The 18,878-nt window shown below is 35.8% G+C and overlaps 1 protein-coding gene across 1 annotated transcript in view; it reads left to right on the top strand.

Annotated features, from left to right (window-relative positions):
* Nucleotides 1-4,570: 4,570 nt before the first annotated feature.
* MEOX2 (mesenchyme homeobox 2) overlaps nt 4,571-18,878 on the top strand; it is a 64,999-nt gene continuing 50,691 nt past the window's right edge. Inside the window, exon 1 of the mRNA XM_030857149.3 lies at nt 4,571-5,250. Within this exon, the coding sequence (XP_030713009.1) occupies nt 4,737-5,250 (514 nt within the window). The 5' untranslated portion in view covers nt 4,571-4,736. The remainder of the gene's footprint in view (nt 5,251-18,878) is intronic.

Below are 18,878 nucleotides of genomic sequence, written 5' to 3'. Positions count from 1 at the left end.
ATTGAATGTAATTTTTCCTCATATGCATCATTTTAAAGTAATTTTGTTGAATAATTCTGGATTTAAGACATGTGGACAAAAGGAAGTTCAGTTAGAAGTTTTTGAAATTTGAGAGGTAGTCATTGTCTTCCTAATTTGAACACCCCCGCAAAAAAATATATAATTAGAACTTCATGAAATGTATGTGGAAAGCAACTGGAATTAGGAAAGATTGCATATATTTTGAATTTTTAATTAAATCATAAATTTAATATTATCAGTCATAATCTATATTTCATGCTAGTTTTCAGCACATTATTTACTATATGACACTTGAAGAAAACCACCAATTTCTAAAAGAAATCATAAATCTAATTGTAGGAAGAGAGAGAAATTAGAAAAACAAAATATGCTTAATATTATTTTATACTTTTCAGAGTAATGAATAGGTATTCATATCTTCTAGTATATGTAGAAGGATAGCAGATTTTATTGTGAAAGCACCAATTATTATGTAAAAATAGTAATTTATTTAAAAAATCAATAAAATATATAGAATCACTAAATAACATGCAATAGCCAAATTTTTCCTTAAATTTTGTAGTTCATAATTCCTGGAGAAAGCCAATTCTAAAGTTTTGTAAAATGGAGCGCATCATAAATCACATAAATTACCATTGGGTATTTAGCATCTTTTAATATATTTTCAAAATTCTTTATTTCAAAATAACTGACTTTATTTCTTGGAAAAGTGTAGCAGAAATAATATTTATACTCTCAACAAAACTTTCAGAGACAAATTCTGGTTTCAGCATAATCTTCCGTACTTAAATTCATATATCATGACTATATGTTACCAAGGCAATTTTATCTAGCAGGTAAAATTCAAAATAAAGTTGTATAATATCTGTAGCTAAAGATCATTTTTAATTTATAATATTTTTATTCCCATCATATCTCATGTCACAAACTTACAGAAGAATGGCAACTCTTAAAAGAATCGTCATGAGTCTTAGAATTTAAACATAAATTTTTCAGCTTGCTTAATTTAAGTTCTTTTCCCCTTAAAATATTAATTAAAAAATACCTCTGCCTTTACTACTGAATATCATTTCATTAAGCAGAAGGAATCATAGATATACACATTTATCAAGTTTAAAGAGCTTAGCACATGTTTAAAATAATTTTGATCATGTTTTCTACAAAAGATGAGCAGCTTACATTTTTCATATATTCAGCCTCTTGTTATAATGTGCTGCTTGATATCAAAATCTTGCATAAAATATTATTAATGAAACATTTTTCACAGAAATTCAAGTATATTGTAAATATATGGTAAATACTATGCTATATGTAGTTTAAAATGAATGCTATAGAAATTCTCTAATAAATTTGGTAATTTTTACCATTCTCCATGAAATTAGCCGTTTGAGGTAAAAAGGCATCTTTCAACATTGGGTTTTATAGATGTAGACATTGATGTAGCTATTATAGAAAATGCTAGGATTTTTCCTGTTATTATTGCATTTTAAAAAAATTCTCTATGGCCTAGAAAATAAAAGTTAATATTTTATGTTTTTCCAAATATTCTAAGAAATGAAACTTCTGAAAAAAAACTTTATGGAATAATTAGTATATATTTAGAAATTCAGAGAAAACAAACCAGTCATATTTAATTCTGGAATGTATCAAGACCTCCTTTTTTTACATTTTTTTCCTTTGAATCACACTTTTTCTCTTCCAAGTAACATTTTCCTTATATTATACTTTCTATTAGACATCAAGTTTCCTGATATATGTTTTGGGTCTACATTTAAAAAGACCTTTTCTGCTAGCTTTCTTTTAACTGTGTGCCTTTCAGAGAGACTCCTTTCTTTTCTAATCTTTTCTAATTTTTCTTCACCAGACTTTTAGCCCCACACTCAGCTGACTGACTGAGACAGGTTGTAGAGAAATTTCTGGACATGTTGTTAACATCTGACACAGTGAGAAAAAAAGCCAGCACAGTCACAAGGCAGGTTCAAGGAGAAGTGGCAGCTCCTGGAGAGGGAAACTTCTGTGTGTTTGCTAGTTGTTGGTTACCTGCAACACACTGGTTAAATTCAAATCCATTCATTTCTCGTGTCTCTCCCTCTAAACCACTGTAATGCAAACCAAAAGGACCTTTATGGATGTTTTTTATTGATGTGTGCAAATCAAGTGTATCTTTTAATTAGTCTTGTCTGACATTTTCCACAATACTTTTAGTAGACAGTATTATATAAATATGTCTGGTGACTTTAAGGAGGTGGTTGCCTAAATTTTTCTTTGGATAAAGCCTTTAATGCTTTCACCCAGGATCCGTAGAGGAGCTACCCGAGTTTGGGAAGTTTAGTGCTGCTCTTTGTACTTTAACTTTTAATATCAGAGCACATATTGAAACCATAAACACAATGAAAATTCAAAAAATATTCCGACTATATTAGAAGAATATATCCCCTCCTTTTTTATCCTTAAAGAGCCAAGGGCGTGGGGAGTGGCAGGAAGAAACATTCTTAAGATCTAAGCCCTGGACGCCATCCTGCGAGCGCTTAAAACCCTTAGAAGCGTGCAACGTGAAGAACACCCCCTTTCGAAATCTAAAACAATATTAGATTCCCAAAACATATCGGCAAAGAAAGCCTTACCGTCAAACGCTTGCAGCAGGTTCCAGCTCAGACCCAGACTGAAAAGTTGAGCAGCTGGTGAACAAAAGTTTTAGCTTTTTTTTTTTTTTTAAACGAAGTCTGCAAAACTAATTTCCCTCAAAATAGGGCTCAATTTCCGTTAAAGAAAGCAGCGCTTACAAATCTCAGAATTCCTGATCACCCCCACCCTATCCCACCTCTGAGCACTGGAAAACAATTCGAACTTTCACACGGATGTAAAGGTTTATTGCAAAGCCACTATTCTACAGGACAACTTAAAAGGAAAGGGAGATGGTCAGGCTGAAGCCTGAGGGACGGGGCTAGGGAAAAGGTTCTGCCTTGGTGACATTTCTCAAAGATTAATCAATACTTTTTCCTAATTCAAACCAGATGTCTGGCCCAGTTTGCTGTACCCATTAATCCCATTAACAACTTCAAAGACCTGGTCCCCGTCCTCTGGACACCTGAGACAATGAAAATAACAGGGCGACGCTGCTGGTGGCACATTTGGGGTCCCGGGCGGGATAGGTGAGCGCCGATATTCTCCTGATGCGACACGTCCCAGGAATGATGCGACTGTTCCTGCAGCTCATTATGAGCGGGCGGCGTGCTTACCTTGTGCAAACGACTTGGCCCCCAGCAGACGGTGTCGTCCCTCAAGCATGTGACGGTATCAAAGCCCAGCCGCCGCTCGCATTAATTTACTGGTGGAAAGTTTTCTAATTCATTTTCTATGATGCAAGATTGTAACCAGGGAGACCCGAACTTTAAGGGATACCGAAGTGCAATATTTTTTCAGTAAATGGAACCATGGCGGGAGGTGGGGAGGGGTGCGATTAGCTGATTTATCTTTGAGCGGAAGAGAGATGGGTTTCTGGAGGAAAACAAGGGGACGTGGGCTGGCTCCTGAGGGAAAAGACTGGAAATGTGCGTGCAATATACACTTCACTTGTGACCGGGACGTAATCGCTTCGGAATACTCCTGATCCAGGAAAAGTTCTTCTTGGTGGACAAGTGGCTAGGAAATGGAGTGGGACTAGGAAATCGGGAGGGAGGACATTTGTGGAAAGCAGAGGAAAAGACCCCACCTGGCACCGCAGGTGAGGATGCCAGAGTCAGGACATCTGCAACTGTCACCGCCCCATGCTTTCTACCACCCCACCAGGTCTCGTTCCTTGCAGCACCGAAAATGGCCCTTTCTTTGCTCGTGGGTCACTTCCCAGCATCCTCGGATCTGACGTCCCAGCCCATTAACAACCCACCCACAGACACCGGCTGTAAAAAGCTAGGAGTGCCCCTGCGCCCAGGGCACGAATTGATGTGAAGTTTGAGAAACTTATCTGAGCGCGCGCCAGACTAGCTCTGGTCTTTTCCCTTAATCCTAGTGCTCCTTTCGTGCTCCTCCACAGTTAGGCGCAGCCCAAGCTTTCCTGCAGGTGACAGTACCCAAGGGGCACTGACAAGACACCTTTCATGAGAGCAGTGAGCAGGCCGGACACTGGGTGCGGGGTTGGGGCTGGGGGGCGCTGCGGCGCGGCCTGGCCGACGGAGTGGGAAAGGGAGCCGCTGCCCGCCGGGGCTCGGGTTTAGGCGCCAGGCGCGCCGCTTGCAGTCCCGGCTGCTGGCAGGGGCGGGCGGGCGTGGGCGCGCTGCGTGCGTCCAGCCGGCGATAGGAAGTGGAACTGCGAGCGCATGGCGCGGACTGAGCCGGAGTTTTGGAGGGAGTTCGCATGTGGTCAGCACTGGGCTCCTAAGCCAGCCCCCAGCTCACGTTACACTCTATTTATAACCTCTCAGAGCCGTTTCCCCTTGAAAGCAGTTCTCTGGGACCACCTTCTTTTGGCTTCAACCTCTCCTACTCTTAACATCTGAGTAGCTCGGAGGGAAGCTCCTCCAGGTCCGAGTGTTTATATGTAAAGGAGACTGGCCGCTAGGGCTCAGGACCGGGATTATCCGAGCTCTGCTGAAACGCGGGCGGCTATTGCTTTGGGAGGGGGAAAAGTCACACGGTTTCCAGGGAAAAGTAACAGAGGGTGGCGGCGTTTGGAACCGTCGTGAAGTCTTCTGTCTGGAACCCGAGACTTGCATGCTATGGAACACCCGCTCTTTGGCTGCCTGCGCAGCCCTCACGCCACCGCGCAAGGCTTGCACCCGTTCTCCCAGTCCTCTCTCGCCCTCCATGGAAGATCTGACCATATGTCCTATCCCGAGCTCTCCACTTCTTCCTCGTCTTGCATAATCGCGGGATACCCCAACGAGGAGGGCATGTTTGCCAGCCAGCATCACAGGGGGCACCACCACCACCACCACCATCACCACCACCACCACCAGCAGCAGCAGCACCAGGCTCTGCAAACCAACTGGCACCTCCCGCAGATGTCCTCCCCGCCAAGCGCGGCTCGGCACAGCCTCTGCCTCCAGCCGGACTCGGGAGGGCCCCCGGAGCTGGGAAGCAGCCCGCCGGTCCTGTGTTCCAACTCTTCCAGCTTGGGCTCCAGCACCCCGACCGGGGCCGCGTGCCCGCCAGGGGACTACGGCCGCCAGGCGCTGTCACCCGCGGAGGCGGAGAAGAGAAGTGGCGGCAAGAGGAAAAGCGATAGCTCAGGTAAGGGCGCGCCGGGCACCCTCGGCGAAAGGGGGCGGAGAGATGACTGGGAAGATTCTCGCCCTAGAGTGAGGCGGCGGGCGTCATGGTACAGGTCTTTCCTCCCTGGCTCCTCGCCGCCAAATTCGGCGAGGCTGCTTTGGTCCTTTTATTTTGGGGGCACGTGTTTCTCCGAGCGCAACACTCAGCCAACTGCGTTAAGCTCTCCAAGATTCAAACTAGTTTACCAGAGCGTTGAGAAAAAAGGACAAGTGACAAGTATGTGAAATCGATTGCGAAGCGTGACCTTCCATCTGAGCGATGGGGAGAGGATTGCACCCTGGGATGCAGCGTCCGCTGGCCGTGCGTGCGGGTGCCGTTCCTTGACTTTTCCATTACAAGTTCCCGACTGAGTGGCTAGATTTTTCCCATCGTTAACTGGATTTCCAAATTATTGCACAATAGTTGGAACTTGCAATGGAACTTGGCAGAGCATATGAGAAAAAAGTTTTCGTTGTGTTTTTTTTTTTTTTTAAATTCTGATTTCAGAGTTCTTTAAATAGCACCCTATTCCAAATGGTAAAAATTTCCCTTTCTTGGGGAAGAAGACAGTCTAGGAATTCAGAGGATTTTAAGGAATGTAAGAGAATTTTAACTAAATACATGCTCAGACCCTTGAAGAAAGACGATTCTTAATAGTAGTTGTATTTATGTGATGCTAACAAAAAAGACAATCTAAGTTTTTAAAGTGGAAAGTAAAATTCTCCTCCAGGTGAGTATTATCGGAAACAAGTACTGGGAAACAAACAGCAACCCGGGTAGCGCTGGTACTGGAGGGTGTGCGCAGGAGGCACAGACCTACGTGGGGATAACTTGAGCCGCCACGCAAAAAGGGGAACCTTACTGAATGCGGATGCCTGAAGGCAGAGGCTGCCAACTAAATTTTAGCAGTCCAGAGAAACTGAAGTTTTGCAGGCAACTCATCAAAGCCCTGACCTATCCGTATCCTTATGAAATTGTTAAAAGATGCTTTATAATTAAGGAGGTTGTGAGTTTTCTTCTGTAGCTATAGTGCAGCCTGCGTTCCGTCTTTTCGTAAGCTGTCGTTTGTTTAATATAATATTTACATATTTTCTTTCTTTGCGGAATTGGTTTAACAGTCCTGGAAGATAATTCCAGATATTGGTTTGAAAGACTGAAAAATGTCTATCCTTTATAATGCTTTAGGTAAGATCCCACATGAATGACAATGAATGAGCCGCATATTTCATGTTCTTTTGCAGCAATGGTATCAGTTATTCTTAAGCGTTAGTATGGGATGGATTCTTCTATCACAGACTTAAAATCTGACTTTTACATTCCAAGGTCGGGTGAACTTCTAATGCCCCATCACAAATTAGTTAATATCCAAGAAAGTTGCCAGCAGTATCACTCATTTTAATGGTTTTTACTAACCATAAGTGAAACACCCTTCAGACAGAGAGTTAAAAGGTTAATCATAGCAAGGTTTCCATCTTCATTAGAAAAAAAAAAGTCAATTTTAGAATGAGATCATTTTATAGAGTTAGCATTTGATATCAATATAACTTTTCTGGGATAAGAGGATCCAAGGTCAGTTTGGTTAGCGGCACTTTAGCATTTACCAGAAGCTCTTACTGTTCATTTTACTTTCTGCAGTGAGAAACCTATGTGATGGATTGTTTCATATGCTGCCTCAACTGAACCAATGCACCTAAGTTTCATAGGGCAAATTGAATTTTCATATAGGCATATGTTATTTTGGTTGAGGAGAAATAAGGAAAATGGGATCTAAGAACTGGTTCCCTTCAATTATTTTAATAACAACTTTCTTAAGAATATTGGTTATATTAACAGTGCTACCCTCCTTTGGTGGGAAATAACCATATAGCAAAATACGTTTATTTTTTCATGTTGAAGCTGGCAATTAAAGGCCTGGAAAGACAAACAAAAGTTTTCATCAGCTACATAAAGTATTAATAGATTACATCTTGAGCGGGAAATACAATTAGCCATCACCAAGGGTAGAATCACTGGGGAGTTAGAATGAACATTTTCTTTGATGGGATATTTTGAAAGAACTCTTGGCTATCTAAAAAGAAATATAACAATAGTTTCTGGTTAAATATCTGTATACTCTTTGAAAATAAAATTTAATTAGCCAAATTCAATATTTTAGTTAATTAATATTTGTTAGGTCTTTAGCTAGATTTAAATTCAAGGTAGCTTTTTCCTGGAATGATATTGTATTTGGTCTTCTATAATTTATGTTCACAGTTATTTCATTTCATATTATTATAAGGGCATCTTGAGCTAGCAGAAACTAAAGCAAAGTACAAAGTCAGTGTAATATTGGTATATTGTTAACACATATATCTCTCATTACTTATAGCATAGTTTAATGTTTCGGTATTTCCAAAAAACTATATTAAAGTAACTTCTGCACTCTTGAAATTTTAAAATTGTATTAGACAAAACTCACATCATGCATTATAGAGACCATTTATATTTTGTTAGGCAGTTTATAATTTCTGTGTATTTCTAGTTGAGAGTAAATGTAATACATAAACCCAGGGCAAAGTCGGAACCAAAATTCTGTATCCTTGCATCTCATACCCAGATTGTATGAATATGTGTATGTGTGTATGACTGTGTGAAATTCTAATGGAATTTTAAGCCCTGGAAAACAACCCCAATATTTATCCATGGTACTGATGCTAAAACTATAATATGTAACATTTTCCAGTGTGCATTTACATGTGTTCCCCTTCCCAAACACACATGGACACACGCATATACAAACTCAAGAAGTTTGAGGGTCTAGAAGCAAATATTTATGGACTTTAGGCTTCCACTATAGTTTACTGACAATTGAAAACAACGAAGTTTAATAGAAAATCACACTATTTTTTTATATGTGTTAAGCATATTTGCAACTTTGAACCTGCTTGTGCTTTCCAGCACTATTAGCAAAACCAACATCTGCCATGCCTTCAAAGCAACTCTTAAAAATCAAAACTTTACAACTGTACTTAAAACAATCTATAGAAAGCAGGTGATTCTGAAAAAATGTCTATAAATAGTGTGAATTACTTAGCTTCAGTTACTTTTGATTGTTCACCAAGCAATGTAGTAATAAGTATAATACTGCCTACTTTCAGTTAATATCACCAAAATAGATTAATCAATCTAACTTTAGTTTTTATGCAGGTAATATACAGTATAAATATGTAAGTATTTTATATTCAAATTAATTAATTTTATAAAAAATCAAAATTATATCAAAAAGGAAGGGAGTGATTCGGGGGTAGTGATTTTACAAGGTTTTGAATCAGATTCTTGTAAAATTGTAAACATTTTATTATAGCTACAAGATCATAAAATACTTGTTGTCAAATTATGTCTGTCTGTATGCCTGGCTCTGCAGAATGATACACAAGTATTATGTTAATATGCTAGAAATTAAAATACCGAGTAGTGTCGTACCTACCCTAACTCTAGAATTATATTACACTTTTTTCTTGATATTTCCATCGTCATGTTTTCTGAAAGAAAAAAAGTTACTTTATTATTCATCCCTGTGTTGCTGGATGATGACTTTTTAGCATTTGCTTTAGAATTTAAAATACAGTCTTTTGGATATAGATGATTATAGGACAGTACTGAAGAAATTAAGGGCCTCGAATCTATGGAATTTAAAAAGTACCATTTTCAGTCTTTTTCTTGGAGTGGTAGATTAATTTTAGGTGTGAACATTTTTAAACGATGACCTGAGATAAAAAAAACTGCTAAGTACCATTGACCTACATGAGTGTTCTCAAATGATTACGCTCAAAAGTCAAGAGCAGCAACTCGTTTAGAATCAAGGCGCTTTATTGTGGAAAGTCAGCAATGGATGGAAGGAAGAATGCAAATAAATACTGAAATAGTTTCCATTTCTCCGTAAATATCTTTATAGTTGATTTGAAAAGGAAAAGCATCAAATGTAATACATGACACTGCTAAAACATTCATTTGGGTTAAAAAGCCTTTACCAAGTATTTAAAATTTTAATCTTTTTTACAGTAATTATCAATGGAAACCATTATGTTGGCACACAGTAAGCTGATCGCCACTAATAAACTGAAAAACGTATTTTAAACATTACTTTGTTTGTCTGTGTTTGAAAACATAGACCCTTCATCACAGCGTTGGAATTTATAATATAATTTTTATTATAAGACCTAAACAGTCTTAAGAAATTAATTTTAAACAAAATAAAATAACAGTAGGGACAACCCATCCCCTTAGAATCAGAGAAACTTGAGAGACTAATTCTATATTTAGTAGAAGAATTAACTTTTTTTTTTTTTAAGAAATAACCTATGTGTGAATTAATAGCTGATTTATGTTAAAAAAAATCCCCACATATAAACCTATTACATGTATTTAGCCTAGTAATGGTGCCAGTTTTATTCATTTACTATATTAAAATATATATGTGCTGGGAAATTTCGTTATTTACTGTATTAAAAGTGGCAGCCAGAAACACACAAAAAATGTGATGTCTTTTAGATTTTCATTTCAAATGAAAATAAACAATATAATACAATAATATATTTTAGTTTTAGGCTGTGTTATAATATATTTTAGTTTTAGACTGTGTTCACTTCAGTAATTTATTTTTAAAATTTAAGAGTGAGATTTTTTTTCCCAAGAATTGCTACAATTATTACAAACATTTACGAGTGATAAATGATAAGGGTGAAAAGATATTAGCAAATAAAATACACACAGGAATTCCTTAACTAGTATTTGTTGACTTAAGAGTTGTGGATGATTTATCTCTCATTTCTTTTGTATTTTTGCCATGTTGTTTTTTATAATAATAAAAAAATTTGTGAGGAAAATATATTAGCATGTGAAGTAAGACTATCAGGAGTAGAATTCTTTCCCACTTGATTGTAATCATAAAATAAGAAGGATTAATTATTGAGTGGCCAGGTAAATTACATTTCCTGGATTATTGTATTGGTGACTGATTTCAATGGTTTCATTAAAAAAAAAAGATAAAACACTCACAACTTATTTCTCTCATGTGTTTTAGTCATTAATATGGTTTAGTTATCAATAATAAGCTTTTTGTAAAGTTTATAAAGAAAATCAAACACTAACATTTTGCCTATTTTTGTTATGATACCTTTATGATTATTTATTGGAATAGCTGTATCAAACTGAAACCCCCAAGTCGAGATGGAGTAACACAATAAAGAAAAATGAATTACAACACTCTCTCATTCTCCACACTACTTCTAAATCATAGTCATCAGTGAGGTTCAAAAATCAATTGGAGGAAACCTTGTAGAATATTTTATTACTCTCATGAAGTAAAACTTAAAATAGTAAAGGTCATTTTACATCCCAGGCTTCAATTTGCATTACCTATGTAGAGGCAGAAGTAACTTAACTTGGATCCCCTTTTCTCTAATGATTTTCTACTTACATTACAGAAACGTAAGGAATTTATTTTCCCTTTAAGGAATTGTGTTAGATAGTATTTTATGATACAAAGTAATAAATAATATATCTATTAATCCATTTGTATAAATTTCAGATGTTTTTTCATACTTCAGAGTAATATTTCTTTTTAAAACCTTTTGAAATACTTCTTACTAAATTAACTGAGAATTACTTGGTAAAAATATACCTTCATTTGGAATTGATTGGGTCAATTATTAATATTCCTTTATATTTGGAATTTGAAATATACAATTAAAGTCCCCTTATCCATGAAACCTTTATTTATAATGTCACATTTTCCACAGCAATATAATATTTCTGAATTTAACGTGTTACTGCCTGCAGATTTGGTACTTTTTTGGTACCAAATTTGGTACTTTGTGTACTTTTTGGTACAAATTTGGAATATTGATTTTCATAGGGCTCTGAAATTATTTTATGATATGCTTTTTGATCACTTCCATGTGCATACGAATAAGAAAAATCAGGTGAAATCTGTATTAATAAGTACACATTTTTGGAAGGGGTTTATATGGGGAAAACTCAAAAATAATTACTTTGATCTCTATACTATATAGATTTAAATGTTAATAAATTTAATCTTCAGTTTATCTGATATTATACCTATGTTACTTTTCAAAATTATCATTTCCTTAAAAGTTTAATAGTTCTAAAATATTTGTGTATTTTGGTGACTTAAGTCTTACATCCTTGGAGTTTTTAGTTTTATCGCAAATATAAGTTTAGTAGGTAATAACTCGTAGTAGCGAAAATGTTAGGGTTTTGTTTAAAGATTTAAATTCAGAAATCGTTGCTCTTCAAAATTTCATAGAATCAATTCGATTAGAATGTTTCAAATGTATTGGGCAGGCAAAAAGTTCGTTCGGGTTTTTCCGTAAGATGTTACAGAAAAACCCGAACGAATTTTTTGGCCAAGCCAACATTTAAATATCCAGTGTTTGTTTTCATAAGCCTTCTTTCTAAGATGTTATAGGTATGTTTCTTGAAGCTCGATAGACTGTATTGGTTGAAATTGTGAACATAAGGTGTTTATTTTTTATAGTTTTTAGTCCCTACTGTATTTTAATAGAAAGGTTAATGGTATAAAAACACAGTGAAGGTGCTGAATTAACTAGGACATGGCAGCTACACTTAAAGCACACTGTATACATATAGCTGATTCACTGTTATGCAGCAGAAACTAACACAACATCGTAAAGCAATTATACTACAATAAAGGTGTTAAAAAAATAAAATACAATAAACATTTAAAAATAATTATTTATATAAATGTATATATACACTAATAGAATTTCAAATTTAATTTCTTCATAACAGATCATCTGAGCTAAAGTATCCAATTAGAGACGATAATATGATGTTAAGTGTTCTAGTTACAAAATAAAATATTAAGTTTGAAGCATATACGGCTGTGTGGAGAGTCCAACAGGCTGAAGCTGATAATCAGTGCTAGTCGTAAAATCAAATCTGCCAACTCCCTGCAGTTTCTGTTTTCTTTTGTTTTTCTCTCCACACATTTCAAGAGATTTTATAATGCTGCAAGAAAAAAAAAAATCCCAGTTATCTTACATGACTGTGGGCAAGAAAATGATTAAGATGAAGTCATCTCTCTCTCAGGCTCTGTGGAAACCTAGAGGAGAGTCCAGCTTGGGTTGGTGGATGCCAGTAGAATTTTAAAGGCCTAGAGTTTTGCTCTTTGAAAATATAGCCTTAAAGCTTTGCCAGAAATAACACCCAAATAAAAACTTATTTTTGCAAATGATAGTTATTTGCAAGTGTAGTGGTGAAATATATTCGGTGTCTGTATAGGCAGCTTCTTACAGCTTTCTAGACTGCACAGGAAACTTCTGGATGAGTATTCTTAGCCTCCTGAAAAACTAGCAAAGTAAACTGAGGTGTATTCTTATTAGTTTAAAAAAATGTATAAAATGGCCAATGACTCTTATCAAATAAGCAATGAAAAGCAAGTACATTTCACAAAAGATTGATTTTATTTTGTTAGTTAAAATACACAGCTCAGGAAAATAGAATTGTGCCGTCAAAAACTTACTGGGAACTAAATTGATAAATAGTAGCTTTGATTTTGTAGGATGCCAGTAATTTAGCAAATGGCTTTCACATTTTAAGAACCATCCAAAGAGAGCTTTACTCCCAACTGGATACATTGACTTTTAAGTGATATCTCTCTTATTTAATATTTTCAAAAGTAAAATGAGTTTTCAGTATTTTTAATGTCTTTAACAATGAAAATCTCCCCAACTACAGGCTACATTTACTTTGGGTTTTTTTTTCCTTATTTGTAGTGTAAATGGGTCTGGATGCATTAAACTAGAGAATATCTACACGTAAACTACTAAGAAAGACTGAATTGACAGGAAAACCAGAGGTTAGGCACCCAAATTTAGGGGGCTGCTGCCACACACATTTCCAGGATTACTATCTTTTGAACATTTACCTTCAAAATTCAGGGACTTGTGGAGGCCTTTTCTTCCAGAACTATTCTTTGTTCCTAGAAGTAGAGCACCCCATTTTTTCTTGGATACCCAGATGTTTGGGAAAATAAGAAGAAACAGCAATGCTATTTTTTAATTTTTTTGCATTTTTAGTCAATAGTTCATAGATCACAAAGGATTTATCTTATTTCTTTGTTATCCTATTAGGCAAGAAAATAGGTGGCACACCCATAGCAATAACTGAAGAGAGGTTGATGGTGACTATTTAATGGTGGGCAGTGTGTCGGGAAGCAACAGGATGGGGCATCACTCAGGGCCTGCCCACAATTGGAAAACATTAGCGCCTGTAAACCTGACAAAATAGAGGGAGCTTTTACACGAATCTGGAATCCAGTAAGAGCAGCAGGACAGAAGCCTTCCAGCAAAGTTGGGACTTCAGATGGAAGATTGCAGCTAATCTCAAATATCACACAGTAGCCTCTCTTCATGCCTTCCCATCTCCTTCTGTTGCCTCCTACTGGCCAGATATAATCAGAATATAGAGAAGCAGATCGCAGAGGTCTCGGTAGATAAAATCCATAGAAGTCAACCTAAAGGAATGCAGGCCATAGAAGAGAAATGTCAAGAGTTGATCTGGGAGAACACAACAGATCCTTCTGTCTCTTCTAACTATAAGTTAACTTCTCTGTAGTGTAGTTTCCTAAAAATTAAAGTGAGTCAGTAAACATAAAGTACTTAAAACAATGTCTGGCTCAGTAAGTGTTGTTATTTTTATCTTCTATCAATGTAGGTGCAATTATGTTGTGGGTATACACCATCTGGAAACAATCTCTGTTTTATGTTGCCTGTTTATTTGTATTTTACTGCTAACATTACTGTAGGAAATGTTGCTTGCCTGAGATTGCTATTTAAAATAATCCGCAACTGTCCCTAGAATTATGTCTCATGCCATTTTCCTGAAATGTAGGATGAGTTTTAGACCAAGCTGTGTAAGAGACTCAAGTTTCCTTCACTTAAGATTCCCATTCTTTACCCTTTTTGTTTGGACATCTCCTAACCTTTCTCAAATGTCTCCTACCACTTCTCCATCAAACACCTGTTTTCAAGAGGAATGTACAAAGGGGTATTTAGTCAAGAGGGAACAGAACTTAAACCAAAGGGTTTTAAATATGAAAATAAAATATCAGGTCTCTCTTGCCGTTGCTAACTAGGAAGTTGGACTTGACATTGTTCTGCTCTGTTATAAAGTTCATTGCTGAGAGAATTTACATATTATAGCCCTTTGTTATTTTTGATGGTTCCATTTGGACACCCTCATGAATGGTAAATATGCAAATGCTACAAAAAACTAAAACTGTATTATATCTCACATAAAATGCATAAAGACATATTTATAATGGTGATAAGTTATTTTTTCAAAGGAAATGATTATTTATTTGTGTATTTATTTATATTTAATAAATTCCTGAGAATTGTTGCTTAGGTTGAGGCAATAGAGAACAAAACCCGCCCAAGCTGTAAGTCCTGAGTGATTAGCTAGTTTCATTCTATTCAGCTTACTCACCTCTCCTATGCTCACAGTTTAGTGTGGCGAATTCAGAAATGTATTTCAGAGAAATTTTATATTATTATATGTGATGGTCTGTGGCAGTTGTTTTTGAATAAATAGTAGAATCAAATACTATATTAAAATTCTAAATGTCAAGAGCTAACTCTTTCAAAGCTCTTAGATTGACAGCAATTTAATCCCTAAAATGAGAGAGTTTTACAGGACTATTGATTACTTCTCTGCTAGATAATGGGAGGGCTGAGAGGTGGTAGGGACAGGGGTACAAGAAGAAAACAAAACATTGCATGTTCAGTAATACACAGAAGCGGCAAGGAAGAGCCAACTTCATCAACTATTTCGTTCCTCTTGGGTTTCAAGGGTAGGCTTGATGTGTCAGTTTTCTAAATGATTTATAATCGATAATGTTTCAACAGATGATTAGAATCAGAATTATCAAGACACTAGAAGAGACCCAAGCATCACACAGATCGATTAATGTATTTTCTAGATGAGAGACTGCACCCAGAGAAGTTGAGTAATGTCTGTGCACTCAGCCAAGTAGTACCAACTGAACTTCCATATCTTAACTTCAGCCTAGTGCCCTTAAAAGGAAAATCTCGTATCATATTTTGAAACTTTAAGTATTTAGTCTTCCCAATGAAAGTAAATTTCAGCTCATTTAAAATGTTGGCTACTGCTTTTGAGTGAATAAAAATTTGGCAAAATGCTTTACCTGGGTGTAAACTACCTCTCTCTGAATCTGAATTTATGATGACCTCGGTCATTTTTCATTCTTGTTTTATAAATATGAACACTGTTATTCTTTCTTAGCTTCAGTTTTCTGATGACATCGTTCTTGCTATGGGTTACCATTGTGCCTGCATATTTTTGACACCTTGTACAATAAACCATAGCATTTTAAAGTTTAATATATGGTAATGTGCAGATGGACTTTGCTATATGATATCTATAAGTAACAGGTATTTATATAAAGGGAATCATATTTTGGGTAGCCATTTGTGAACTGAAGAATCTGTCTCCTGTTTTAAAATGTCTAATGCAATACTAGTAGATTTTATTTAATTGGGCTTTACCTATAACATATTTGCATTTTGTGTGCAATGTAATAAATAGCTACAAGTAGACACCAAGCAACTTTCCCTTGTCTCAAGTCTTAACTTTAACTCCATTTTAAAATAATTATTGATCTTATTTTTTAATTGAATACAATCTTTTTTTTGCCCAGAAGATACTAAAAAATGTTAATGATTGACCATTTTTTGCCTTTGCTGACCAGATGTGCCTTCCTTGTTTCTCTTCCTGTTCTGCTGACACCCGTCTTCGCCATCATCTGTAAACACCAGACCCATGTGCTTCTCCCCAATACAGTGAACCATATAACCTCTGGAACACTCTAACACCGACCTCTCATGGAAATTCCAGATCCTTAGTTTTTACTAGGCCCTCGAAAACAAAATTAAACATAAAATATACAGTTGGTTCTTCCAAGAATTTTTTTCCTCTTTTGTCTAAACACAACTCTATTTCCAAGGTGATAAAAAATAATTCCTCTTCTACCTAGTTCATTTTAATTTACAGCCAAAATCCCTTCATGTTAATGGTCTCAATTGATGATTTTCCACTCCTTTTCCACTAGACTTAAATTCAAAGTCAGTCATGCCGCCTTTTCCTACACAGCTCAGGCCAAATCTATTCTACTGCATATCATTCTATATTATTTTTCGTATTCCTACTTTGATGTTTCTTGCACTTAATTTTGTTCTCTCTACAGGATTTCTGATGTAGCTCTCTCTTCCAGGTATCTTTACTTCTGCTCATTCTTCCCTAATTAAATTCTACATTCAACATATAGTAATATTTCGACTTTGTCATTCCTCTTCTTGGAATTCTGCATTAAACTGAAAGTATTCTACACTGACAATATGAATGTTTAATTATAGGCTTTGATGCATATGCATGGAGTGGCTAATGGTCGTCAATGATATACCACTAAGTTTTACTTGTACTGCTTCTTGTGTGCAATTACTTTTTGTTTAATATCATTTATATCTAATTATATGTTATATATTACATATAATTAAATATATAATATAATCTCATACATATTACATATATAATCTGATAGATATATTTAGAGCAGTTTTTTTCTGGCAAAGTCATCTTTCATTTAGTCTTTAGAGTACAATGTGAAATGTTACTTTAAAACTGTGTTCTGATAATTCCTAATGTGGGTAGCTAAACATTTATAGTCATAATTGCATTGAAGAATTTTTCACACAAGATTCCTGCATCTTCCATTTGACAAGACATGCTACATATTACTTACTATCCAATTTCTTTTGCTAAAAATTTAGGGATATATATTAATGGGATTCCATCTACAATATCCCAACTCAGTCATTAAAGGCTTTATTGACCAGCTGGGCCAGTTTTGTTGTTATTGATTTTGCTTTTTTTTTAAACCAATATTTCCTCAATAAACTTGTTTATGTCTACCCCTTTTTAAAAAGTTTATTATTTTGAGAAAATTGTATAATCACATATAGTTGTAAGAAATAATACAGAGGGATCTCGATACCCTTTACTTAGTTTTCCCCAGTGTTAATATTGTAATACAGTTGTATAACCAGGAACTGACATTGATAAAGTCCACTAATCTTATTCAGATTTCACTAGCTCTCTTGCACTCTTGTGTGTATGTGTGTGTGTATTTAGCTCTATGCTGCCTGCCAGATTTATTTTGTATTTTGATTCTGAAGCCTGTAATATCTTTTTCCAATATGTATTTATTATTTTCATTAATATACAGCTTGTGACACCTTCTCAGGTCAATACCACCCTAAGCTAATGACTGCATTTCTCTTACCACATTAATGTCTGTATTCTGCATAACAACACAGTTAAATTTGCTGTTTTATTTCACATGTCTCTAGTCTTTGATTTGAATTACATGTATTCCCAAAGAAAAAGTCTATCCTCTTTTTCTTTTAATGTGGTATCCAGCATTAGGATAGGTGCACAGAAGTGTTTGGTAAATCCCATTTGTGGCATAGAAAATGCTTCACTAATGTTGAATGAATTGTTTGTATCGGTGGTTTTCTGAGACTCTTGGTTCCAGGATTCTAGTAGTTGGGCAAATTCAGAAGATTGTTGGTCAATCCATAAGGGAGTTTAATGAATATTGACTTTAAGTAATTATCTGTATTTGTTTCTGAATGATTTTTATGGATGCTTTCTAAAGTGAAATACCTTTGATTACATGGCATATATTTACCATTTGTGAATTAATCGAGACAAAAATAAACACTCATTTATTAGAAACTTTATTATAAATCAGCAAAAATCACCTACATTTTAAAAAGTAAGGTGCATATACTTTCAACAATTTAGTGATTGTTAAGCCCAGTTTCCCATTAACTAATGTATAGAAATGTCTCATTCCATTATTTTGAGGTGAGGCGAGATTCTATGAAAATTCTGTGCAGTTATGCTGTGAATTGTTGAGCTTTTGCACATTACATACAACCAAGTAATCATAGTACTTAAAATCTCTGTCTAACAAAGCCAAAAAATTAAATTAAACTTGAAATTATCAGGCATTTGGGGAAAATATGGAGTATTGATCAATCAGTATTGTAGTGTTGGATAGTGGCACAAATGGTGATTTGAAAAAGAAGATAGATAATTTTCAAAATTTTCAAGTATGCTGAATTTTAAAAAAGAAATGAAAAATCCCTTTTCTGAGTGCCTTGATACAGTGATGCTGATTCAATCCATGATGCCTCAGCCTGTATCATTCTGCTTTAAGTATGACTGGTTAACCAGATTCAAACAATGGTATGTGGTTAGAGAATGTGGATCCAAGACACTGACAAGTGACCACACATGAGGTGGTCTGGCTAGTAAGGAAAGAGCAATGACAGTGAGAAGTGGGCAGGCTAAAAAAAATCATCTCACTTGTGGCTTTGAGCTTAGTCACACATCACACAAACTGTCTCATGAAAAGAAAGTTTGCAGTAAGTCTACTTATGCAAGTAAGTTAGCATTTATTTTTGTAAAAGAGGTAAAATTAATCCATATTGGAAAAC

This window comes from Globicephala melas, chromosome 9 (assembly GCF_963455315.2).
Source record: "Globicephala melas chromosome 9, mGloMel1.2, whole genome shotgun sequence".
NCBI lineage: Eukaryota > Metazoa > Chordata > Mammalia > Artiodactyla > Delphinidae > Globicephala > Globicephala melas.
This window is presented reverse-complemented; position numbering and strand designations above follow the sequence as displayed.